Consider the following 26,322-nt stretch of genomic DNA (forward strand, 5'->3'; position numbering starts at 1 on the left):
AGTGGGCAGAGTGGGGGTCGTTGCTCCAGGCAGAGGGACTGGTGTGCGTTGAGGCTTCAGGGGAGGTGAGACAGGGACCAGGAAGAAGTATTGAGCTTGTAAGGAAAGGGCCCACAGCACACAGGACCTGCTCTGGGCTGGTCAGTTAAAGAGGGGCCTGGACAAGACGCCATAGTCCTGGGACTCGGGTACAGCCTGAGGGGAAGATTACTTTAAGAAAGTGTCACGGAGCAGGTGACTAAAGAGACCCTTATATGTTCTGTAATCCTGGGGGCTGCAGAACTGAGATGGGGTTTTGGTGGCCAGTGTCTGTGGCTTGCAGGTGACTGTGTTCTCCTAATGACTCTTCACGGTCTTCCCTCTGTGTGTGTCTCTGTCCCCCCCCCCCCGCCTTGAAACTCCAGGAATCCTCCTGTCTTAGCTTTCTTGGTGCTGAGGTTGCAGGCCGTATTCCTCCTCTTATAAACGACAGTGGTCAGCTTAGATAATGATTTTGCCTTACCTTATTTCATTCAAGACCCTGCTTTTCAAATCAGGTGTGGTGTATACCTGTAATCCCAGAACTGGGGGAGATCATGCAGGAGGACTGTGAGTTTGAAGCCATCTGGGGCTACCCAGTGAGCCCTTGGTTGGAGATGTAGCTTGTGGGTGGAGTGCTTGCCTAGCAGGCATGAAGCCCTGAGTTCAATCCTCAGCCCCTCCTAAAGTGTGTTGGTGCAGATGATCCCAGTGCTCAGGAGGTGGTGGGAGCAGGGGAGTCAGAAGCTAAAAATCGCTCTTGTCTACATAGTGAGTTCAGAGTTAGCCTGGGCTACATGACATCCTGACTAAAAAAAAAAAAATAGGGTCAGCAGAGTCAGCAAGATGGGTGGGAGGCAAGCCTAAGGAGCCGAGTTCAATCCCTGGAACTTCCACATGGTGGAAGGAGAGAACCAACTCCTCCTGCAAGTTGTCCTCTGAGCTCCACTCACCTGCGGTAGCACCTATGTGTACTCGTGAATAAAATTGAACATTTTGAAATGAAGAAAAGTTTTTTTTTAAAGATTCTGGTCTTAAAAAACAAAAAACTTTTGACCAGGCAGTGGTAATGCATGCCTTTAATCCCATCACTCATGAAGCAGAGGCAGGTGGTTCTCTGATTTTGAGGCCAGCCTGGTCTACAGAGCTAGTTCCAGGACAGCTAGGGCTACACAGAGGAACAATGTCTCAAAAAATAATAAATAAAAATAAAAATAAATCCTATCTCCAAATACAGTTTCATTCAAAGTAGACAAGATATGTGGCTTTGGGGGTGGGGGGGACTTACCTCACAGCAGAGGGCAGGGACATACATGGAACTTCTGGGGTGTCAAGGTCAGAGGCTTCCCCATTCTGGGCAGTGGAGGCATTTGGCAGGTGGGAGTCACAGAACCTGCCGACTGTGGTCCCTGTCAGGTGGATTCCTTAAGCAGGGCGAGATGCTCTCTGTGTTGAAGAGCAGTAAGGGACTCGATGCGTGATGGGGTAAAAAGAGAAGTCGAGGGTGGTGGCCAGACCCCGAGGGCCCGGCTAGGGGACCCGGATATTTCTTGACGAGGAGGAGCTAGATGGAAGGCTGTTGAATCAGGCATAGGAAGTGGCAATGGAGCAATTGTGTTATGTTTCAGGGATGCTACAGGGGTAGGATTCTGGACCCAGGGAGGGATAGACGCTGCCTGGAGAAGGGCTGAGGTCAGGTGAGTTAGGACTAGCCTTCGTCACTGCCGGACTCCTGCTTCATCTCTGTGCATCACTAATTGGCAGCCAGTCAGTGTCTGAGCACCTACGCCCCTCTCCAGCCCTCCTCGGTCCCCTGTCTTCCCCTCTCCTAGCCCCCCCTGCCCTTCCTTCCCCAACCCCCTACCCTCCCCAGCCCCCCAACCCCCAGCCCTCTCCATCCCTCCCCAGCACCCCATCCCTCTCAAGCTCTCCCAAGCACCCCTGCTCTCCCCTACCCTCCCCAGCACCCTTCAGCTCTCCCCTGCCCTCCCCTGTTCTTCTCAGCCCTTCCCTACCTTCCCCATCCCTCCCCTTCTCTCTCCAGCTCTCTCTAGTCCTTCCTAGCCCTCTCCCCTCCCCAATCCTCCCCTGCCCTTCCCAGCCTATGCCTTCATAGAAACATGTGGTGGCTTGTTTTTAGCTTCTATTATGTGTGTGCGTGTATGGGGTGACTATATGAGCCTGTGTGTAGGGAGGCCAGAGGTCAAACCTAAGTGTCAGTCCCCAGGAGTGGGGCCTCCTTATTTTTCACATTATTGAGGTGTGGGTGTGTAGGTGCACAGAAGCCATCATGCACCTGGAGTTCAGAGGATAGCCTGTGGGAGCTCGTTCTCTCCTTCCACTGTGTGGGTGCCAGAACTGAACCCAGGCTTAGTGGCAAAAACGTTTATCCCCTGAGCCATCTTGCCAGCTCTTTAACTTACTTTTCCTAGACGGTCTCTCACTGGGACCTGGGCCTTGTGGGTTAAGCTGGACTGGCTGACCAACTAGCCCTAGGGTTCCCCCTGTCTTGCTCCCTTCCTACGGTGCTGAAATTAAGAACACATACCCAACTTTTTACGTGGGTGCTCAGGATTGAACTCGATCTTTGTGTGTGCACAGTGAGCATTTTACTAACCCAGTAGTCTCTCCAGTGACTTCATTTATTTGTTTATTTTTGGAGGTGGTAATGATCACACCAACGGCCATGCACACAAAAGGCAAGCACCGTCCCACTGAGAGACAGCCCAAGATAGTCCCACTGAGAGACAGCCCAGGATAGTCCCACTGAGAGACCAGCCCAGGATAGTCCCACTGAGAGACAGCCCAGGATAGTCCCACTGAGAGACCAGCCCAGGATAGTCCCACTGAGAGACCAGACCAGGATAGTCCCACTGAGAGACCAGCCCAGGATAGTCCCACTGAGAGACAGCCCAGGATAGTCCCACTGAGAGACAGCCCAGGATAGTCCCACTGAGAGACCAGCCCAGGATAGTCCCACTGAGAGACCAGACCAGGATAGTCCCACTGAGAGACCAGCCCAGGATAGTCCCACTGAGAGACAGCCCAGGATAGTCCCTTGAGATGCCAGCTCAGAGTCCATCCTCTCTGTGCTTCATTGAAATATGATGTACAAGCCAGGCATGGTGTGGTTCACCCTACCATCTCAGTACTTCAGAAACTGAGGCAGGAGGATTGCTGTGAGCTTGAGACCAGCCTGGGCGAGAAAACTCCTGCTTCAAAACTAAGAGATGAACAAACAAGGGACTGAGGGCAATTGACAGAGAGCTTGCTTAGCAGACAGTCCTGGGATCCATTCTCGGCACCATGTAAGCGGGGTGTGGTAGTGTGCCCTGCAATCCCAAGGCTTCAGGTGGGTGCAGGATAATCTTTGGCTACATAGAGACCAGTTAAAGATCACTCTGGGCTGCACAGAGAAACCCTGTTTTGGAAAAACAAAAGAAAACAAAAACAGAACACAATTAAGTGTTTGGATTTTAAGCAAGCCAGCTTGGTGAGGTCTGACATAGGAAAACCCTGCTGGCTCCCTCCATCTTTCCTGGTGAGTGCTCCTCAGAGGTGCTCACCCATGTGACTTTGATCACCTGGGCACAGAGCCTAAGCTCCTAGGGCAGCGGTTCTCACCCTGTGGGTCTGGACTCCTTTGGGGAGTCGAATGACCCTTCGGGAAGGGTCACATACTAGATAGCCTGCATATCAGACATTTACATTATGATTCATAACAGTAGCAAAATTACAGTTAGAAAGTAGCAACAAAATAATATGATTGGGGTCACCACAACATGAGGAACTGTATTACAGGGTCTCGGCATTAGGAAGCTGAAAAAGCACTACCTTGGAGGGACTTAAGCAGTGTTTTGTTTGTTTGTTTTATGTTTTTGTGAGTTTTTTTTTATTTTGTTTTGGTTTTTGGATTTTTGAGACGGGGTTTCTCTGAGTAACCCTGGCTGTCCTGGAACCCATTCTGTAGACCAGGCTGTGCTCTAACTTACAGAGATCCGCCTGCTTCTTCCTCGGTGGTGCTGGGATTAAAGGCATGCACCACCACCGCCTGGCCTGTTTTTGTGAATTTTTAAAATATTGTTTATTATTACTGGAATCCGTGGTAAGGTGTGTGTGTGAAGGCCAGAGGACAACTTCCAGGAGTCAGTTCCCCGTCACCGCAGGTCTTCAGGCTGCCCCTGTTGCAGGCTGCCCAGTGACAGGTCGCAGGTCGTAAGGCTGCCCTGTCGCAGGTCGTCAGGATGCCCTGTCGCAGGTCGCAGGTCCTCAGGATGCCTTATTGCAGGTCGCAGGTCGTCAGGCTGCCCTGGCAAGTCCTTCTTATCTGCTGGGCTGTCACTCAGTTCCAGTGTTTGTTTGTTTTGAGACAGGGTCTCCTGTAGCCCAGGCTAGTTGCAAACTTACTAGGTAGATGACCTCGGGTTCCTGATCCCATCCTCCTGCCTCAACCTTTCAAACCCTGGGGTGACCAACCTTGGTCACCATGACCTGGATTTTAAGTTCTAAGTATTAGAGTTCCCGCTGTGTCTGTTTGTGTCTGTATTTGACCACTCCCACTCAGTCTGCAAGGCTCGCTGGTGTGTCTGAAGCCGGACTTGGTTCATTTTCACTGCTGGAGTGTATGTACTTCATTGTATGGACGTACTGCACTTTGGTTATCCTGTACACTGATAGGCACTTGAGTTTTCTCCAGTTTGGTGCCACGATGCAAAGTCTGAACACTGGGGCCTGGGTCTTTGGTGGCAATTTCTTCTTTCTTTGTGTGTGTGTTTGTGTGGTTTTGCTGGGGATGGATCCCAGGGTCCTGAGCATGCTAGGTGAGCATTCTACCCCTGAGCTAATGCTCAGAGCAGCCTCTGCTCACAGGCTACCCAGAAGTGGATGTACTGGGTTACGGGGTGCTTGTAGTGTTCACATTAACACCAGCAACACATGCACAGTGCCTGACTTGGCTTTTTTTTTCTTTTCCAGTTATGTATATGTGCATGTGTTCACAAACTTTGCATCCACTTGAGCTGGAATCACAGGCAGTTGTGAGCTACCCGATGTGGGTGCTAGGAACCGAACTCCTGGCCCCTGGAAGAACAATACTGGTTCTTTGCCTCCAAGCCATCTCTTGCCCCCTCAGCCCAGCTTTGAATTAGGAATCTCAAACATGAGTGGGTTGTGTTTCATCTCAAGTAATTCTCAATTACAAAATTCCTAGAATATTATTATTATTATTATTACTTGTGCTGAGTTCCCATTTCCACACTTCAGCCTGCCGTCTGTGGAGTGTGCTGAAGTTGGAGGCCTTATTAGATAGGAGGGACTTTGTGATTTCGGTAGGGCTTTGGGGTAATTGAGGAGAGGTGCCGTGAGTAAGGTCTGAGACCATTGAGAGTCAAGGTCGTACGAAGGACTTATCTGAGTATGGGTTGGGGCTCAGGGAACTGAGAACGGGTGGGGCTGAAACCCAGCTCTTCCAGCCCAGGCCCGGGCAGGGTAGGAGTCAGTACCACGGTGGACACAGGTTTTGAACTGTGGAAGGCCTGAGGACTGTTAACACACATTGGAAGCAGGGGCCCTGGATTCAGGAACACTGGGGTGCAATCAGGATACCTACGCGGCTGATGTAGTAGTGTTGGGTTTGGTGTGAAAGCCCTTGGAGCCTCAGCTTCCTCCACGTTAAATGCAGAATCTTAGTCCCTGCTTGGCTCTGCGCTGGGTGGTGGCAGACATTTGATGACAGGTGTCAGCACTGTGAGGACTCTCTGGTGCCTGACTCACTACCTGCCGCCTTCCTTGGGTTCTACAAACTATAGAGTGCACATCGATTTGAGAGCACAGTTGGCATTCAAGACTGTGGGAACCATACAATCTAGGACGGCTTTGAAGACCAGGGTCAGTGCAGAGGTGGATGGCACTGGGGTTGGAGAGGAGAAGGGCGGGGCTGCCAGGCTTACCTCATGCAAGACGGAAGGCCGGTGGGAGTTGTGTGGAGACCTGGGGACAGGGAAAGTGGTGGGCCAGAGGACGGCTGAATCACACCCTGAGATCTGACAGCTCCCCACTTTGGGGTTCCTGCAACCCCATCACAGCTCACTTGCCCTATTCACAGTGGAAAACATGTCTCACTCAAAACCCGGTATGGCAGGACCGGAGCCTCGGCCACCTGCCTGGGGAGGAGGCCAGAGGTTGTACTGGCTCCTCTATGGAACCTCGTCGGCTCCTCCCAGACAGCCGGTGCCTTCTTGTGACCATATTCCCACCCCGCTCTGGTGCCTCACAGCAGGTGACACCTCCTGTCTTTCCAGGGGAAGGTAGAGGCCCAGAACTCTCTGAAAGATCCTTCCAAGTGCCAGGAGTGGGAAAGACTAGAGGGGGTGGGAGTTGGCAGGAGGAGGGACCTCAGAGCCCTCCTGGCTTCCTCTCCCTTCCCTCCGTTTTCATTTCTTCTCTGTTCCCAGAAATAAGAATGTCTAAGCCCCTGGAGGCCGAGAAGCAAAGTCTGGACTCCCCATCAGAGCACACAGGTGAGAGGACGGGCAGAGGCAGGGAAGTGGGCAGGTGCGCAGGGACGGTTGGCAACATGCCCTTTCTTTCCCTTTACAGACACTGAAAGAAATGGACCCGACATTAACCATCAGGTCAGGATGACTCAGATGCGCTAGAGGGCGGGAAGGGAGGGACAGAGCAGTGGTTAGTGGGGGCACGTGTCCAGGACTTTTCACGACACCATTCTCATCTCCTTGCCGCAACTCTCTCTTCACAGAACCCCCAGAATAAGGCTTCCCCATTCTCTGTGTCCCCAACTGGCCCCACCACCAAGGTAAGCACCCGTGAGACCGTCCCAGGAAGGGGGTGGTATGTGGGAGGAAGGAGATCTTCAGCATGTCTGCCATGGACCCAGGTCTTGCAAAGGGACCCAGTGACAAGGTTCCTCCTGCCCCTTCTCACCCTTGGGTTCCTGCCCCAGGCTTGTGACTCACCCAGTCTCCTTCCCCTTCCCTAGGGGGTGGGGGTGGCCAGGGAAATCCCCCCCAGAGCCCCAGGGTGATAACAACAGGAAGCCAAGGCTCCTCCCCCATCCCGACTTCCCTGGCCAAAGGGGCCTGAAGCACCCCTGTACCCCATCACACACACACACACACATACACACACAGAGCAGGAACAAGTTAAGAGAAGTTGGCAGACCCAGTGGGGACAGCCATGGGATGAAGGCCAGGGTGATGGAGAGGACAGCCTCTGTGCTAGGCACTGTGGGACTTAGGAATGCCCAGGCTCCATTTAGCCTGATGGTGGTAAGGGCCACAGAACAGGTTCAGATGCCTAAAAGGGAAGCAAGAATGTGGGGGCATGGACAGAGCCCTGGCCAGAGGTGGCTGGAGGATGAGGTGAAGCTCAGACTTTCTTCTCACCCAACCCTGCAGCCTTGCTCTGTGACCATGGGAAAGTCACTTCCCCTCTCTGGGCTTCTTAGTTTCCCCTTCTCTAAAACTGGGGGAGGGGAGGGCAGTCAAACTGGAGATTGGGTGGCCTCTGAGGTTCTTCCCATATCTGCTCTGTCCCCAGTGCTGGGAGGATAAACTACATTGTGAGCAAATGTCTTTTGTACTCTGTCTGCAATTGAACCCAGGGCTGGGGTTCGGGGCTGGGGTCAGAAGGGCTCCCCAACTCTTGATCTGACCTCAGGCTTAGTGTTTGCTTCAGTCCCAGCAGTGTGTGCCCGACCATCTTTGCCATTTCTTCTGTTCCCATCAGCAGCTTTCTTTAGGAAGCCAGTGAGAGGCAGTGAAGGGTCTTCCTCCCCTTCCCAGGCCTGGAACTTCTTCCACACTTTACCCGGCTTCCCTGACCCTGGCCTGTGTCTCCACCTCTCTCCCCTCCTCTGCACTGGAGTTTCCCCAGCTGCAGCGATCCCACGTGCTCCCATCCCTGACGTATCTATGCACCGCTGTGGATTATTATTTACATAATAATTTTGTTAAGTGGCTCAATTTTGAAAAACATTTTATTATGGAAAATGTGATACAAAAATAGAAGCGTGTAATGAAAATACCAACCCCCAGGAACCCATCAATCAGTTTCGACAATTACCAACTCATGAACGGCTTCGTTTTTCAACAGCTTGAATAAATGGGTTTTAAATGGAAATTTCATGAATGGAAAACCAGAATCACTTACCATGGAAATAAATACAATGATTATTAAATTCTACCCAGAGTCCCTTACGTGCTGAAGGGTCTTACCCCAGGGCCTCTTCTCCACTGGCTGAAAGGGAAGATTAGCCAGCATTGGTGAGATGCTTAAACTGTCATCCCGGTCAAGAGCTGTGATGAGCATTCAATACCAGCTCTCTGGAGGCCAAACTAGGCTAGTCAGGACAACTTAGCAAGGCCTTGTCTCAAAACAGAACAGTGCGCCAGGGATGTGGCTTTATTGGCTAAGTGCTTGTCTAGCATGCATGATGATCCTGGGTTTGATCCCCAAAATTCCATAAACCTGGCATTTGAGGTAGAGGCAGGACTATCAGAAGTTCAAGGTTATCCTTGACTACCTAGAGAATTTGAGAGCAGCCTGGGCTGCCTGAGACCTGCATCAAAAATAAAAGCTGGGCTGGAGAAATGGCTCAGGGCTGCTGCTCTTCCAGAGGTCCTGAATTCACATTTGCTGCTCTTCCAGAGGTCCTGAATTCAATTCTCAGCAACCACATACATAATGTAGTAAAACCTTGGGGTTTTTATTTTTATTTATTTATTTGTTTTTTGAGACAGTCTTTCTTTGTAACTTGGAAGCCTGTCCTGGCATTCTCTCTGTAGACCAGGCTGGCCTTGAACTCACAGAGATCTGCTTGTCTCTGGCTCCCAAGTACTGGGATTAAAGACATGCACTACCACCACCTGGCTGTTTTTTGTAAGCAATTTAATGGAAGGTGGTATGTGATGGTTCAGCGGGTAAAGGCACTGGCTGCCAAGCCTGATGACCTGAGTTCATTCCCTGGAACCCGCATGATGGAAGAAGAGGAGTTTAAATTGCACGTGTGCATGCTATCACGTGCACACCTACACACACAAATAAAACAAATATTTTTTTAAAGTTGATTACAGCTAGCCATGAGATGCTTTAATGTACTTTCCAGGAAAAAAGTCCACATCTCCAACTTCTTTTTTTCCCCCAAGATGTATGTAGTCCTAGCTGTCCTGGAACTCACTCTGTGGACCAGGCTGGCCTCGAACTCACAGAGATCCGCCTGCCTCTGCCTCCTGAGTGGTGGAATTAAAGGTGTGTGCAACCACCGCCTGGCTCATATCTCCAACTTCTAATAGTGTCATTTCCTGCCTTATCCTTTTATACCTAAAGCTTGTGACACTTCTGTCCAATAATCTGAGACATCAGGATTTGCCATTCGACCTTTCCCGAGCCTCTGTGCGTCTGCTCATCTCTCTCCGCATGCACAATGTCAGTCTGTCAACCTGCTGTGTCAGCTACATGAGTCATCTCAAACTCTCCCCCATCTCCTTGTGCAAAATGAGATGCTGAGCTGAAAGATGGTCCCTAATATCCAGTCTGGTCAGGAAGATACGTTATCCATCACACTGGCAGTCTCCCAAACACTCCCACGCACCCTCAGCGGGCACCTTTCAGCCAATGGCCCTGAGAGGAAGAAGTCAAGGATGGCTTGACCCTGGCTGGTTCGATATCCGCATCATGATAGGTGAGATGGAGAAGCCAGAGCCGCCTCTGGCTCATCCACAGGCGTTACTGTCTCTGCCATGGCCGCGTTTTACTATCTGAAGTGCGTGACTAGTAAGAGCAGCCTGGGAAAATGGGGCTTTCTGCTTAGTCTCTCTGCTTGCCCCGCCCACTCTTGCCCATATCCCCCATGGTATCGTCTGCTTGTCCCCATAATCAGATGGGTTTGTGAAGTACCAAGCTGTTTATTTGGGGAGCTAGGGTATTAAAATATTGCACAGGCTGATCCTCAAACTTACAATCCTCCTGCCTCAGCTCCCCAATGCTAGGATTACAAGGACTCACACCATACCCCTCCCAGATGGTAAGGTTTTACTGTTTTGTTTTTTCTCCAGAATAAATAATTTTTATTTATTTATTAGGTTTGTTGAGAGAGGGTTTCTTTGTGTAGCCCTGGCTGTCCTGGAACTCACTCTGTAGACCAGGCTGGCCTCAAACTCAGAGATCCACCTGCCCCTGCCTCCCAAGTGCTGAGATTAAAGGCACGTGCCACCACCGCCTGGCATTTCTGTGATATTATAATATAGTTACATCGTTTCTCCCTTCCCTTGTGTTTCTCCACACTTTCCCATATCCCCTCATCGTTTCCAAATTCATGGCTTTTTTCATTTGTTGTTGTTATATCTATTTATATCTATCTGTCTGTCTGTCTAGCCATCCATCTATCTATCTGTTCATTACTGAATACATATACAACCCTGGTTGGCATGGCACTCACCGCAGTCTACCTGCCTCTGCCCCCTCCTGAAGTGCCTGGATTACAGGTGTGTACCACCGTGCCCAGCCTTTGGAGATGCTTTTTTTTAAACACACAAGACCCATCTTTTCAACAACAACAACAAAAGTTTAATTTTATTTTGTGTTTATGAGAGTTTGCCTGTATATCTGTGCACCATGTGCACGTATACATGCTTGGTGCCCACAAGGGCCAGAAGAGGGGCCAGACAGCCCAAAACTTGAGTTACTGATTCATGGTTGAGCTGCTATGTGGGTACTGGGAACCAAATTTGGTTTCCTGGAAGAGCAGCCAGTGCTCTTAACCACTGAGCCGTCTCTCCAGCCAGTTCACCAAAGTTTTATTCCAGTGGACAAATAACAACTGTAGCCTTAGCTGGGTGTGGTAGTGCACACATTTAATTCCAGCACTCAGGAAGAAGAGACGGGTGAATCCCCATAAATTCCAGGCCAGCATGGTCTACACAAGTTCAGACAGCCGGAGCTACACAGTGAGACACTGTCTCAAAAAACAAAAAGCAAAACCAACAATTAACGGAAGAGTTAATACCCAAGCTGAAGCAGGGGCGTGTGCAAGGCTGGAGACCTCCCTAGCCTCTTAGTGTCAACATTTCCCATTTTATAGGTGGGGAAACTGAGTCCTGGGAGGAAGAAGGTGGTTTCCAAAGGTGGCCTCTCCTACAGGGAGAGAACACTGAGGCCAGAGAAGTGACCAGAGGCCTCAAGCCACGGCCTTGCCACTGCTCTTGCCCACTCCCCGTGCCAGCCCAGAACTGCCACGGCCACTCGCATACCCTCTTTTTGATTCACAGGTGGGCATTCTCTCTGGCCTCCACTTAACATTCTGGGGTCCCGGACCCTGCCTCTCTCCTCCCCAGATCAAGGCTGAAGACCCCAGTGGTGACTCAGCCCAGGCAGCACCCCCGCCCCCCCAGCCGACTCAGCCTCATCTGCCCCAGGCCCAACTCATGTTGACGGGCAGCCAGCTAGCTGGGGTAAGTATTTGGCGGAGGACCCCAGCAGAAGGCACAAACCTCCCCACCGGCCACAGGCCATGCAGGTCTCACCGAGGCCACAGCACTCTCTCACACTTGCCTCTTCTCCTCCTCTGTCCTGTGAAAGATGTGTCTCCTAACGACTTGACTCGAATACTAACCCCGTTCTGTCTTTTCTGCCCTCCTGCTGCTGCCCTGCTCTCTGCCTGCTCCACCGCCGGTCCTCAGCTCACTGCGCTGATGCCTGCTCAGCAGCAGCTGCTCCTTCAGCAAGCCCAGGCCCAGCTGCTGGCTGCTGCGGTGCAGCAGTCCAGTGCCGCCGCCAACGCCGCTGCCGCCGCAGCCGCTGCCTCCTCCACCTCCTCTGCCTCCTCTTCTGCCTCCTCCTCCGCCTCGCAGCCCCCAGCCTCCTCTGGGGGAGGCGACCTGCCACCATCACAGCCTGCCAGCCAGCCCCCAGGGACCCCACAGCTCACCTTGTCCCAACCCATCCAGCTCACAGCACAGGTAAGGGCAGCCACCAAGCATCCTGGTCCTTGCAGCAAGGGACCTGCAGAAGCAGGGCATGTGCACAGGGTGGGGATAACTGGTCCGCAAGGGCCCTTCTGACACTAACCGTGTGCCAGGTGGTTATGTGACGGCGGGAGTCTTGGACCAGTGTGCCCTCTCACGCTACATTGGTTAAAGCAAGGTTCGCAAGGAGTATCCCATATACTTCAGTGCTCTTCGCCATGGGTTGACCTACACACTTTCTGTGCGCGTGCTCGTTCCAAAAGCTCAATTTATAATGAGAAAATGAGAAATCACCACCGTTATTCCCAGGAATGGTGTCTGTGTGTACATAAAACAAAAAGGCTGGGCTGGAGAGATGACTGCTCTTCCTGAGGTCCTGAGTTCATTCCCAGCAACCACGTAGTGGCTCACAACCCTGTATAATGGAATCTAGTGCCCCTTTCTGGTGTGTAGGCATGCATGCAGGCAAAACACTGCACACACAATAAATAAATAAACAAGTCTTTAACAAACAAACAGAACGAAGTGAAAAGGCTGGGAAGGAGAGTTAGCGATTGGGAGTACAGCTCTGTTGGTAGAGTGTTTGCCTGGCACTCAAAAGCTCTGGGTTCAAACCCTGGTACCTCATAAATCCAGTGTGGTGGCTCACACCTATGACCCCAGGACTCAGGAAGTGAAAACACACAGATTAGAAGTTGAAGGTCATCCATCCGAGGCCACATAACAAGTTCAAGTACAGCCTAGGCTGCAGGAGACCTATCTCAAAAAACAAAACAAAAATACAAATAAACAAAACTCCTCAGAATTAGTGCCTCACTTTTTGATTTATTCCCACAAGATGATCTGCCAGTTAAGAAGTCCATGAACTGAATTTTAAAAAAACGTATCTCATCTGGGCAGTGGTGGTACATGCCTTTAATGCCAGCACTTAGGAGGCAGAGGCAGGGGGATCTCTGAGTCTGAGACCAGCCTGGTCTACAGAGTAAATTCCAGGATAGCCAAGACTACACAGAGAAACTCTGTCTCAAAAAACAAAACAAAAAAACCACGTTCCACCCTCCCAGTGCTTGAGTTGACACACTGACCCCCAAGCATGAATTACTGGCGAGGCTTGTTTCCTGGACCACCATCACAAGCTGCAGTGTTTAAAAACAGTAAAGCAGAAATGGAACCCCAGGTGTTGGAGCAACCCCAGCACTCAGGAGGCTGAGGCAGGGGGATCTCTGTGAGTTTGAACTCAGGTTGAGCCACCCAAAAGAACTCTGTCAAACAAAAAAGAGAATTGAAAAAATAAAACCAACCCACAAAATCCAGAAACGGAATCCTCTCAGACTGCACTGCCGAAGTTAAGATGTCGGCAGAGCCGAGCTCTCTCTGAAGGCTAGGAGAAACCCTTCTTGTGTATAACTCCTCCTGGTGATGTCAGCGGTCCTTAGAGCCCAAGGTGGAGACAGATCAGGTGGGCCACTCCAGATTTTAGCTGCCTTGGCACCTGGACTGGTCTCTCTGTATATGCCTGTGCCCTGATTGCTTGCTCTGGTTAGGGCAGCAGTAACTGTGCTAGTGTTTCCCTCACGAGCTTACTTTAACTTTGTTAACTCTGCAAAGGCCATGTTTACAGGTACTTTAACCTGTATTTTGGGGGTGCGACACAATTCGGCTCAACAGTAATGGATATAGTGTCTGTCCAGTGGTAGCAGGTTGCAAGTGGTAGTTCAAAAGCAATGAGACTTAGCTGGGTGCATTGGCACACACCTTTAATCCCAGCACCTGGGAAGCAGAGGCAAGAGGATCTCTGTGAGTTCGAGACCAGCCTGGTGAGCTACATAGTGAGATCCTGTCATGGAAAAAAAAAACCCAAACCAAACAAAGTAGTGAGACTTGATTTCAAAATAAAGTGGAAAAAACCGCTGAAGATGTTGTTCAGTGGTAGAGCAGCGACCTAAAATTCCCCAGTGAGGGGCTGGGGTCGTGGCTCAGTGGTAGAGCCCCTGCCTAGAATCCCCCACAGTGAGGAGCTGGGGGCTTGGTTCAGTGGTAGGGTGCTTACCTAATATGCATACAAGAGGCTTAGGTTAAATCCCCAGTAAAGGGAAAAAGGAGGTCCATAGTCTTCAGAGAAGTCCAGCACTGCCTTTCAGATGGGCTCATCCTTAGCAGCCTGCTCCTGCCTGCCTTGTTTCTACAACCACTTGAGTTCACCACATTCTAAGTGGTGAACGGCTTGGGAAATTCTGTAGGAGAGAAACCCTTTTAACTTGCCTCGGGGTAGCTCTCACCACGTTTCTCCCAACCACCTTCCATCTCCCCCACACTCCTGGGGGAACTGTCTATGGAGGGGGACTGTCCAGCCTTTGTGGAGGCTGTCCTTACTAGGAGTTCACCCATTTTAGGAGGTCCATCTAATTATGGATGCACCCCCTTCAGGACTTTCCCCGAACATGGAGCTGGGCCTGCCCCAGGGCAGCTTCTGCAGAGTACAACCCCACTCTTGCCCTGCTTGGCCCATGGCAATCACTGGGAGCTGCATCTGCCCCAGACACCCTGCCAGCAATGACCTCGAAAGGTCAAGGTCAAGCATCGTCCCTCAGCCCAGACAGAATGCTGGAGACGGACAGTGACAAAATGGCATGCCTCAGGACACCGTGTGTGGGGGATTGGCAGAGCTGGCCTGGGAGCTTGGGGCTCTAACCACATGGCCTGCCTGTGGTGGCTGTTACTTCAGCCATCCTTCACGGGGACATGGTTTCCAGTCCCCTCCCACCAGGGCCACCAGAGACTCCTGCAGCAGGTGCACATGTTCGCTTGGTAGCACACACAGCACAGGGGCTGGGGGCAGCTCGCTCAGCCCACTGGCTTTCCTCCCATTTTCCTCTCCATCCTGAGTTACTCTCTTCTTTTACCTGGAAAGCTCCTCTTCATCCATCACACCCATGCAGGCTTTCCTGTTGCGGTTGCATCTGAATGCATCTAGGGAACCACCTCCCAACAGAATAAAGAGGAGAGGTAGGCAGCCTGGTGTAGGGCTGGCCATCCCGTCACCTCGGGAGTGAGTTACCAACATTGCGTGCCTTCGTGCAGCCTCAGGACCACAGTCAGGCTGATGCTTAGCTACCTGCTGTCCCATCATGCCCTCCTGATGGGGTCTCCTTGTGCTTCTCCCCACAAGCCCTTTTCTCTTGCTCGTTTCCCTCCACTAGAATGAGCACCCTCATACTGGATCTTTCTGCTCAGTCCCCTCAGCAAGTGCAAAGCTGAATACAAATTCTAGGAATTCATTCTCATGGGCTGAGCTGTCCTGTGGCCTCATTTGAAAAAGAGTAGTTTGTGCTGTATCTCCTCTGCTGGGCAGTGCCCAGGGACCAGGTACAGCTCCCCCGACCCTGGCATGCCCGTGTCCCACCACTCTAGACCAGCTCTTGGGCTTGGTTCTCTGCTCCTCTCCCCCCTTCCACTTCCTTTGCCTGCTCAACTCTGTCCCTGCAGTCAGATCACTAACATCTCTAGGCCCCCTGTGTGCTGGACCCTGGCAGAATCTAGGAACTTAGGAATGAGTCACAGGCATCTTTGCCTCCCAAGGGACTCCCTGGCTTGTAGTGAAACAGAAATAAATTAAATGTGTTACATTCAAAAATACTAAGAAGTCTCATCCAAAGCACTGTTAGGGCTGTTGGGTCTAGCATAATGGTAGATCACTTGTTTAGAATCCCCAAGAGAGAGACTGGGGGTGTGGCTCAGTAGTGGAGCACCTGCCTAAAATCTCCCAGTGAGGGAGTGAGGGACTGGGGGTGTGGCTCAGTGGTAGAGCCCTTGCCTAGAATCCCAAAATGAGGGGCTGGGGTGTGGCTCAGTGGTAGAGCCCCTGCCTAGAATCCCAAAATGAGGGGCTGGGGTGTGGCTCGTGGTAGAGCCCCTGCCTAGAATCCCCCAGTGAGGGACTGGGGGTGTGGATCAGTGGTAGAGCCCCTACCTAGAATCCCCCAGTGAGGGACTGGGGGTGTGGCTCAATGGTAGAGCCCCTGCCTAGAATCCCCCAGTGAGGGGCTGGGGGTATGGCTCAGTGGTAGAACTCCTGCCTAGGATCCCCCAGTGAGGGACTGGGGGTGTGGCTCAGTGGTAGAACACTAGAGTATTTGCCTAATTTGCCTGAGGCCCTGGGTTCAAACCATAAACACGAGCAGAAAAAAAAAGATTCATGAGCTACCACTTTAAAATGATATAATAATATAAAATAAAAAGGGGGAAATTCCCCTGCTATTTAAACTGTTTGGCATGATGTTTCCCTGCAGTTTCTGAGCTGTATCTAAGAAAGGACGCTCTTATTCTATGTAGTTGGATAATTGGCCTGTCCAGTGCTTGGTATGGCGCGCTCTACAGAGGGAGCTGAGTGACTGTTTATCAAATCAATGAGGGCTGTTTTGTTGTTCCAGTTTTTCAATCAAGGGAAGGGAAGGCATCTCTTCAGGGGAGTATTTCAGAACGCCCGGAGTAAGGGTTGGCATTGACTGAAAACTTAACATAACTGTGAAAGCGTCATTTTCTATTTGTAGAGTGGAAAAAGAATACAGAATGATGCTTCAGCGTCTCCTAGGCTGAGGGTCCAGTGACTGACAGTTCCCGCTGGGTCTGGTGGGAATGTGGAACCAGGAACACGTCTAGTGTGTGAGGGACTCAGGAAACTTTTGGGAGGTGGTGGTGGAAGTTCACTGTAACAAGTTTTGTTTTGTTTTTTTGTCCTGACTGCCAGCTCCCAAATAATGACATGAAAGCTTCTTATTAATTAGGAAAGCTCAGCCTTCACTTGGGCGTGCCCCACCAGCTCTTTTTTTGTTTGTTTGTTTTTTGTTTTTATAGACAGTTTCTCTGTAGCTTTGATGCCTGTCCTAGAACTAGCTCTTGTAGACCAGGCTGGGCTGGTCTCGAACTCACAGAGATCCGCCTGCCTCTGCCTCCCGAGTCCTGGGATTAAATGCGTGCGCCACCACCGCCCGGCTCCACTAGCTTTTTTTTTTTTTTTTTGATTTTTCGAGACAAGGTTTCTCCGTAGCTTTTGGTTCCTGTCCTGGAACTAGCTCTTGTAGACCAGGCTGGCCTCAAACTCACAGAGATCCGCCTGCCTCTGCCTCCTGAGTGCTGGGATTAAAGGCGTGCGCCACCACTGCCTGGCTTCCACTACTAGCTCTTATAACTTAAATTAACCCATGTTTTATTCATCTACATTTTACCACGTGGCTTTTACTTCTCTCCTGCTGTGTCTGACTCATTCCACATCTTCGCCTCTCCGCAGAGTCCTCTATGCCTGAAAGTCCCACCTATGCCTCCTGCCTAGCTATTGGCCGTTTAGCTCTTTATTAAACCAGTCATAAGGTGCAATGGCAAATACACATCTTCATAGTGCATTATTCCCCATTGGTTCATAGGTGGGTGAGCAGAAGGAAAGGCTTGCAGACAGTGGGCAGGCTCAGAGGCAGGGCTGGGGCAGTGGGGAGAGGCAGGGCAGGCTCACAGGCGGGGCTGGGGTGCTGGGGAGAGGCAGGGCAGCCTCACAGGCAGGGCTGGGACGGTAGGGAGAGGCAGCAGAGGATAGCCAGCTGGAACATCATCCAGTCCAAAGCTGAACTCTGGGCAGCTGAGGGACAACGGGAACGTTAGATCAGTGGAAGGGTCTGCTGTGGAGTATCGGGCCCAGGTCCAGGGATGTCCCCTTAATGTCATTCTGGGGCAAGTGAAAGACAGCTGCACATCCCTGCTCAGGGGAACAGTTGCTCACAGTGGCCTAGTTTAAATCTGTGCCTGAGGTCCTGAGCATGGGGTGGGACAGGTTTCCAGATGGAACTGAGCCCTGTTGTAAGAAGGGAGAGTGGTTGCAGACCTAGAGGGATGGGGTCTTTGTTCTGTGGCTCAGCCAGGAGCTCACCAAATACTGCTCCTCCATTGCCTTTATTTTTTTCTCCCTTAAAACTTTTTTTTCCCCCAAAGCAGGCACGGTGGTAACGCCTTTAATCCCAGCACCCGTGAGGCAGAAGCAGGTGGATCTCTGTGAGTTCAAGGCCAGCCTGGTCTACAAAGCCAAGGCAGCAAAGTTCTAGGACTGTCAGGCTACACAGAGAAACCCTGTCTCTAAAACATCACACACACCCAAAACAAACAAACAAAAATCCTTTTTTCGTTTTGTTTTTATCTTATATGGACCTGTGTGCATTTATGTGAATGTATGCCTTAAGGCCAGAGGTTCCGAAGCTGAAGTTCTAGGCAGTTGTGAGATGCCCGATGTGGTGGGTCCAGAACTTGGGTCCTCTGAAAGAGCGGCAAGTATCTAAGCTTGAGCCATCTCTCCAGCCACGTTCCCTTTTGTTTTGAAACCGAATCTCCACGCGTGGCCTGAGCTAACCTTGGACTTCTTTACAGACCAGGCTGGCCTTGAACCCTTGCTCCTCCACCTCAGCTTCCTAAATTCTTGGATTACAGGCGTACACCCCTGCTCCTACCTCGTGCTCTCCCACTCAGAGCTCTTCCTAGTAGAGTGACCGGAATCATCGTGAGGTCCCTTGTGTAGATCATGTCTGCTCATGGCCAGCTGCCCTAGAGGGTTGTGCAAACTGTAAACTGTAAACCAGCAACAAGATGATGATGTACAAAACGAAACAAGGCCTCGTGGGAAAGGGAGGGGCTCAGTCTAATGGGCGGTTAGGAAAGATTTCTCTGAGAAAATGGCCTTTGAGAGCCAAGGACTGGGTGAGTCAGTCTTGAAAGAAGTGGGGGGGGGGACAAGACACAAGCAGAGGGGGAAGCAGCTTGACTTGTTCTAGGTTCACGGGAAGCTTTGTTGCTGGAATGGAGTGGGCAAGAACAGCTTCCAAGAGGTGAGGGAAAAGTCAGGCACTTGGGAGGTGGAGGCAGGAGGATCAGGAGTTGAGGCCAGCCTCAGCCATGTGTGAGACACTGTTTCAAAACAAACAGAAGTACTGCAGGCTGGGGACATGGCTCGTTCTGTGAAGTACTTGCTGAGAAAGCATGACGAAGGCTCGGGTGCATCCCAGCATCCTTGTAAAACTGCCAGGCTCGACAGTTCTTAGCTAGGCTCCTAGCTCTGGGAGGCGGTGACAACAGGGTAGTTGGGGGCTCGCCGGCCCACAGCCTAGACGAATTGTTGAGCTTTTGGCTCAGTGAGAGACCCTGTCTCAAAAAGTCAAGTGGACAGTAAACGAAGAGGGCATTTATCATTAGCCTCCCTCCAGTACCTACATACATGACATACACATGTAAACAGACATGCATGTACACACACACACACACACGTGCAAAAAGAAAGGAATGGAGAGGCAGGCCTAAGGGAGAAGATTAAGACAAAGGGACCGAAATTATTCTAAGACTGAAATTATTCTAAGGCAGCATATTTCTGTAATTCTTGCACTCAGGAGACTGAGGCAGGAGGCCTGCCCTGAGTTTGAGGCCACAGCTTGAGACCCTAACTCAAAACAACAGAGCAAAAGTGTCTTACCTGGGAGTGTGGCCAGTTAGTAGGAGTGCTTATGTGGCTTCTGGGTTTCATCACAGCACGGCACAGCGCTGGCGTGGTGGCACATGCCTGTAATCCCAGAACTCCTGCGGTAGAGGCAGGAGGACCAGAAGAGTCAAGACAACCCTTGGGGCAGCTTGGGATGGAGCCCAGGGCTTGTCACATGCTAGACAGGGGGTCTGTTATTCTGTCAAGCACCAAGACTGATCCCTTTTGGCTCCATGCATTAGCTGAGAGGGAGAGGATCTATAGATCCTGGAAGTAGAATCAAGAGTAATCACGGGACGTGGGCACGAGGGTGGGAGGGGGGCTGGCTCGCACAGAAAAGGCGATGGTTGAGGAACAGGAATGACTCCTGGGATTGTGGCTTCTGTACCTGGATGATTTTCTGAATTAGGAAGAAGCAAGTGTTTGATTGGACCTGTTGCAACCCCATCCACCAGGGTCTCACTATGTAGCCCTGGCTACATAACCCTTTAACTCACAGAGGTCCACCGCCTCTGCCTCCAGAGAGCTCAGATTTAAGGCTTGCGCCACCACACCTAGCCGGGAGAATCTCTTAGTTAACTTAAGCAGAGACATCACACAGGCAGGTGGAAATCCCAGGCCGATGCTTAGCAGACACTGGGTGGACACTGGACGTTGTCAGTGCTTAAGAAGAGGACAGAGCCAGGCAGTGGTGGTGCCCTGGGGAGGTAGAGACAGGTGGATTTCTCTGAGTTCTAGGCCAGACTGGTCGACAGAGCAAGTTCCAGGACAACTAAGACTGTTACACAGAGAAACCCTGTCTCTAAAAACCAAAAGAAAAAAAAAGAGGACAGACTTGATTTGAAAGCCAGATTGGGGCTCCCTTTGTTCACAGCTCCTGATGGGGTAGGGTACATGAGGGGACACTGGCGGCTAGTGCCTGTTTGTAAGTAATGTCTTCAAATTTCTGAAGTGCTCTCTGAATAATGGCATCACTCAGTGAAACCCAGGGAGGAATTACACAGTTTATCCTCATTTTGCAGATATAGAGCTGTGGCCTGGAGAATTAAATAGCTCGGTGACTCCAAAGTCAGCTCGTTAGCATACCTGTCACCATTACTATCTGTCTTTCTGTATGGTTGAAACATTGAAGGTCTTTTGGGGAAACTTGGGTATTGCTTTGGTGGAAGAGCCCTGGTCTGGCATGCTGGAGGCCCTGGGTTCAATGCCCGGAACTGACAAGAGTTATTCTATTGTCCTGATTGCTGTTGTTTTCTGACAGAGTCTCAGGTAATCCAGTCTGGACTGGAAGTTGATAGAGAGCCCAAACTAACCTTGAACTTCTCCTCCTCCACCTCCCCTGTGCTGGGATTGCAGGTTTATACCCCCACACCTCACCCTTTTAGCTGTTTGGAAATATGCAATCCGTTACTAATTACAGCTCCTTTCCCACTTTAACAGAGCAATGGAACATTTCCCTCCCATCCAGCTGAGTCTGTGTACCCTGTTCCCCAGCCCCATGTGCCCTGTTGAGAATAGCTCTTTTCCCTTGGTTTCCACAGCTTCCTCCTGCTCCTCCTCAGTCTAGACTTAATTCAATACTGTGTCCAGAACTGGTCACAATATGACATATGAGAGATAGCCCACGTGCCACCACCCTCCAGTCATGGTGCAGTTTTTCGGGGGTGGGAGCCACGGGGTGAGGGCCTCCTGTCCTGTGCACTGGGGTGAGGCGCAGCACCTGGGCCGTTGCAGCTGGCCAGCTCTGAGGCCCTGGTCTCCTCCCATTCATTCTCACAACTTTCTCCCCCACCCCCACCCTCACCCCCCAGGGGGGACCATGGCCTGATGAGAAAACGATCACTTACATCCCCACCCCCTTCACCCATGGAGCACATTAGCCATATGCCTGTCTTTCTGTCAGTCTGCAGTGAAGTCAGTCTGTCCTGTTACCCTTTAGGCATGTGTTAGGAATGTTACCTGTTAGGCTGGGGTGGTAATGCCTACCCATGACCCCATCAGTGAGGAAGCATAGGCAGGAGAATTGTAAGACATTTGAGACAAGCTCAGGTTGCATGGTAGTGAGTTCTAGACCAGCTAGGGCTACATATTAAACACATCTCAAAAAAGCAAGCAAACAAACAGCAGCAGCAACAACAACAACAAAAACAAAAGCAGGAAAAGCTGGTCTCTTGCCTTCTCTGCTTCAGTAGGGAATGCCAGCCCTCCCCGCTGGTTAGAGGACAAATTGACTTAGGAACTATGCTGTCCTCGGCCTTCAGCATCACAGTTTAACGTCACCGTTTCACGCTGGAATAGCACACCCCCAAGTGGTTAAGGAGAGCCCTGCAGCCTCTCTGAACTGTGGACAGATGGGTCTCCTACTGGCTGCATCCACCTGAGCCTGCTGGTCACACACTAGAATCTCTCTCTGTGTGTCACACCGTCATTCAGCAGAAGACCTCCCCATGTGCAAATGCCTCTCTGGGTGAGGATAAAGTGGATGATTTAGTGCATCCATCGTAGCTGGAGAGACAGACTGGAGACAGACAGACAGACAGACAGACAGGAAGTGGTTCTGGCAGGACAGAAAAGCATGTGGTGTCATGAACGTAGTGACGGTAAAGGAAGATGCAGGAACAGGTGGCCACTCTGCAGAAGGGGAACGCATGGTCCCAGCAGGAATAGCAAAGGCCTAGAGGTTCCTTGCTGTGTCTAGTGACGAGGAGGAGTTGGTTGCCTGGTCTAGAGTCAGAGGGCAGGAAAGTTGCAGGGAGAGGCCTGGAGGGAGTGAGGCTGCGGCAAAGCTTGGATTCTACCACATGTGGAGATAAAAGACAATGGAGGCCAAGGTGGATGATGAAAACGTCCAGGCGTCCTTTGGTGGAAGTCTCTGTGCTGCTGGCGGCATCATAGCCTGCTCACCATGTTCACAGGGGAAGGAAATGCCTCAGCTGAAGCCAGCTGAGGAAACAGAGGTGTTAGCCCACCCAAGTTCATGGCTCCCTCCTGGGATGGCTGTGGATGCTTGCTCTCTGACTTTTTGTTTGTATGTTTTTGTTGTTTTTCGAGACAGTGTTTCTCTGTCCTGGCTGTCCTGGAACTCTCTCTGTAGATCAGGCTGGTCTCGAACTCACATATGCCTGTCTCTGCCTCATGAGGGTGGGATTACAGGCATGTGCTACCACCACCGGCCCTGGCTTTTTAATTTTTAAAAATGTTTATAGATTTATTTATGTGAATGACTGTTTTGCCTGCATGCATGTCTGTGTACCATGTGCATGCCTGGGGCCTGTGGAGGTGAGGAGAGGGTGTCAGATCTCCTGGAACTGGAGTTACAGACAGGTGTGACCTGCCATGTGCGTGCTGGGAAACAAACCTGGGTCCTCTGGAAGAACAACCAGTGCTGTTAACCACTGAGCCATCTCTCCAGCCCCTAAACCTCTCTTATTTTTTATTTAAATTATTTTATTTTATTTTTATTTATTGAGCTCTACATTTTTCTCTGCTCCTCTCCCTGCCTCTCCCTTCCCCATTTCAATCCTCCCCCAAGGTCCCAGTGCTCCCAATTTACTCAGGAGATCTTGTCTTTTTCTACTTTCTACTTCCCATGTAGATTAGATCTATGTAAGCCTTTCTTAGTGTCCGCATTGTTGTCTAAGTTCTCTGGGATTGTGGTTTGCAGGCTGGCTTTCTTTGCTTTATGTTTAAAAACCACCTATGAGTGAGTACATGTGATAATTGTCTTTCTGTGTCTAGGTTACCTCACTCAAAATAATGTTTTCTAGATCCATCCATTTTCCTGCAAAATTCAAGATGTCGTTATTTTTTTCTGCTGTGTAGTACTCCATTGTGTAAATGTACCACATTTTTCTTATCCATTCTTTGATCGAGGGGCATTTAAGTTGTTTCCAGGTTCTGGCTAGACAAACAAAGCTGCTATGGACATAATTGAGCATCCTTTGGAGAGATACCCAAAAGTGGTATTACTGGGTCTTGAGGAAGGTTGTTTCCTAATTTTCTGAGAAATCGTGACACTGACATCCAAAGGGGTTGTACCAGCTTGCATTCCCACCAGCAATGCAGAAGTGTTCCGTTTTCCCCACAACCTCTGCAGCATAAGTTGTCATCGGTGTTTTTGATCTTGGCCATTCTTACAGGTGTAAGATGGAATCTCAGAGTTGTTTTGATTTGCCTTTCTCTGATGACTAAGGATGTTGAACATTTCCTTAAGTGTCTTTTGGCCACTTTAGATTCCTCTGTTGAGAGTTCTCTGTTTAGGTCTATACTCCATTTTTTTAATTGGATTATGTGTTCTTTTGGTGTCCAATTTCTTGAGTTCTTTGTATATTTTGGAGATCAGCCCTCTGTCTGATGTGGGGTTAGTGAAGATCTTTTCCCATTCTGTAGGATGTCGTTTTGGCTTGTTGACCATGTCCTTTGCTTTACAGAAGCTTTTCAGTTTCAGGAGGTCCCATTTATTAATTGTTTCTCTCAGTGTCTGTGCTGCTGGGGTTCTATTTAGGAAGTGGTTCCCTGTGCCAATGCGGAAGTATATTTTCCACTCTCTCTTCTATAATAAACCTCTCTTCTAATAAATTAAATTTTTTTCTTCATTGCGTTTTGCATTTTCCAAAAAAAATTGTGGAAATAAAAAAAAAAGATTAAAAAAAATTCCATTAAGTCACATGTGTACCCCAAAAGGTCATGTAAGTGGAACATGTCAGTAGGAGTGGGATGGGACAGGAGAGGGTGTATGTCAGAAATACATTAGGTACGGTATGGAAATGCCATCATGAAACCCACTGTCCTACGTAATTAATATGTGCTAATAACAGTGGGGCCATCAGGATGGCTCAGCCCAAAGGCACTCCCCCTGACAAGACAGGTTCAGATCCCAATATTTGTGTAATAAGCCACAAAGGGTCTCTGGTGTTTTGTGACCTGGGAGGGATCTGACTCCTTCTTCTCTACGTGAACACCCCCACACACACCTCCATGTGCAGCGGAAGGATGTGTGCACACCCCCATGCACACACGTGTGACAGGGGGATGAAGAGTTCACGGTCATCCTCAGCTACGTAGGGAATTTCAAGCCAAGCCCAGCTCTGTGAGTCCTTGACTCGGAAGGAGACCTGCTCTGGTTGTTCAGAGGAAACAGGTGCCTCGGGGTAGATGGTGCTGACATTGGAACCGGGATGGCGACAGTGGAAAAGGGACAGAGATAGAGAGATGGGAGATGGGGATGGACTGCACGGATGGGGAGAGGGAAGGAAGGTGGGGATCAAGGCTGAACCCCAGTCTCAGCTTGAGTCGCCAGACTGGGGATGGCTAAGTTGTTGGCTTTGTTTGTTTGTTTGTTTGCATAGGACACACCCTTGCCTGCTTGGTTCAGCCTAGCATAGGAAGAATACATATTAGCAAATGCGCCACCCTGTAAGAAGGGCAGTAGAGAGCAGGGATGGGTACCCTTTGTGGGCCCTGAAGGGTGGACTGTTAGGAGAGCTTCTGTAAGAAAAACGTCAGCCAGGTACAGTGGCACATACCTGGGATCCCAGCACTGGGGTGGGGGGGCGCTGAGCCAAGAGAGATCATTCAAGGCCACCTGATCCCACACAATTTCAGGCTGGGCAGAGCTTCACCAGAACGGGGGGGGGGGGTCGGGGGGGAGGTGGGGAGGGGAGGAGAAGCAGTGAACATTTACTGTAGATTTAGACTCAGAGCCTTGGAAGGCTCTGCTATCAATAGATACCTCGTTCCTCCTCAGCTGATCTGGGGCTGGAGGGAGACAGTCAGGGAACTTGTAGAGGGCTAGGGCATCTGGGGTCCGGGAGTAGTGTAGACTCAGTCCCGACGGATGCCATAGTTACCAACATAGGACAAATGCAGGGAAGTATGCCGGTCACAAGCACGCAGCTCAGTGGGTCCCCACTAACCAAGCACACCTGTGTTGACGGCACCTGGAAGCCTCTGGAGTTTTAACACGCAAATGGCATATAAACGGGACATAGGATGCCATGACCACATATGGAAGTTTGTGTTGTCGCTGATCGTGGAATCGGGTCACTCACCCATGTTCCACCGCTGGTGGGCCTTGAAAGAGCCACAGTCTGGCGACATCACAGTAGACATGTGCTCTCTCACGGTTCTGGAAGCGAGGAATGTAACCTGGCGGTGTGGGCAGGGGCTCTGGTCTTCTCTCTCTGGCTTGTAGACGGTCTTCTTTCCTGCATCTGTTTACATCATCTCTGCTCTATTTGTGTCTCTATCAAAATTCTCCCCCCTTAAAAACTTTATTCTGTGTGTGGGGAAAGGGGTTGCAAATGGGCCATGACGTACGTGTGGAGGTCAGGCATTGGTTTGGAGATCATTTGTCAGGATAGGCAGCAAACACTTTTACCCACTGAGCCATCTTGCCAACACATCCTTTTTGTTTGTTTGGTCACAACAGTACCGGGCATTTAAATCACTGGTCTCACATGTATTAGGCAAGTTCTCTACTGTGCCACACCCCAGCCCCTCACTGGGGATTCTAGGCAGGGGCTCTACCACTGAGCCACACCCCAGCCCCTCACTGGGGGATTCTAGGCAGGGGCTCTACCACTGAGCCACACCCCAGCCCCTCACTGGGGGATTCTAGGCAGGGGCTCTACCACTGAGCCACACCCCAGCCCCTCACTGGGGGATTCTAGGCAGGGGCTCTACCACTGAGCCACACCCCAGCCCCTCACTGGGGGATTCTAGGCAGGGGCTCTACCACTGAGCTAACACTTTCAGTCCTTTTCTTTTTATAAGATTTTATTTTTGAGCTGGGCAGTGGTGGCGCACACCTTTAAT

General features: G+C 50.6%; 1 protein-coding gene across 11 annotated transcripts in view; it reads left to right on the top strand.

Moving 5' to 3' along the window:
* Positions 1 to 26,322, top strand: part of Pou2f2 (POU class 2 homeobox 2) — an 88,745-nt gene that overhangs the window by 48,746 nt on the left and 13,677 nt on the right. For 5 of the 11 annotated variants that reach the window (XM_075988824.1, XM_075988814.1, XM_075988835.1 and 2 more), the window contains 4 exons: positions 6,471 to 6,536; positions 6,616 to 6,650; positions 6,776 to 6,832; positions 11,370 to 11,486. In XM_075988824.1, coding sequence (XP_075844939.1) covers positions 6,479 to 6,536; positions 6,616 to 6,650; positions 6,776 to 6,832; positions 11,370 to 11,486 — 267 coding nt within the window. In that variant the 5' untranslated portion in view covers positions 6,471 to 6,478. Of the gene's footprint in view, positions 1 to 6,470; positions 6,537 to 6,615; positions 6,651 to 6,775; positions 6,833 to 11,303; positions 11,487 to 11,714; positions 11,994 to 26,322 lie in introns of all 11 variants that reach the window. The other 6 variants (XM_075988796.1, XM_075988805.1, XM_075988853.1 and 3 more) reach the window with 3 other exon arrangements.

Source organism: Microtus pennsylvanicus, chromosome 1 (genome assembly GCF_037038515.1).
Source record: "Microtus pennsylvanicus isolate mMicPen1 chromosome 1, mMicPen1.hap1, whole genome shotgun sequence".
In the NCBI taxonomy this organism is placed as follows: Eukaryota; Metazoa; Chordata; class Mammalia; order Rodentia; family Cricetidae; genus Microtus; species Microtus pennsylvanicus.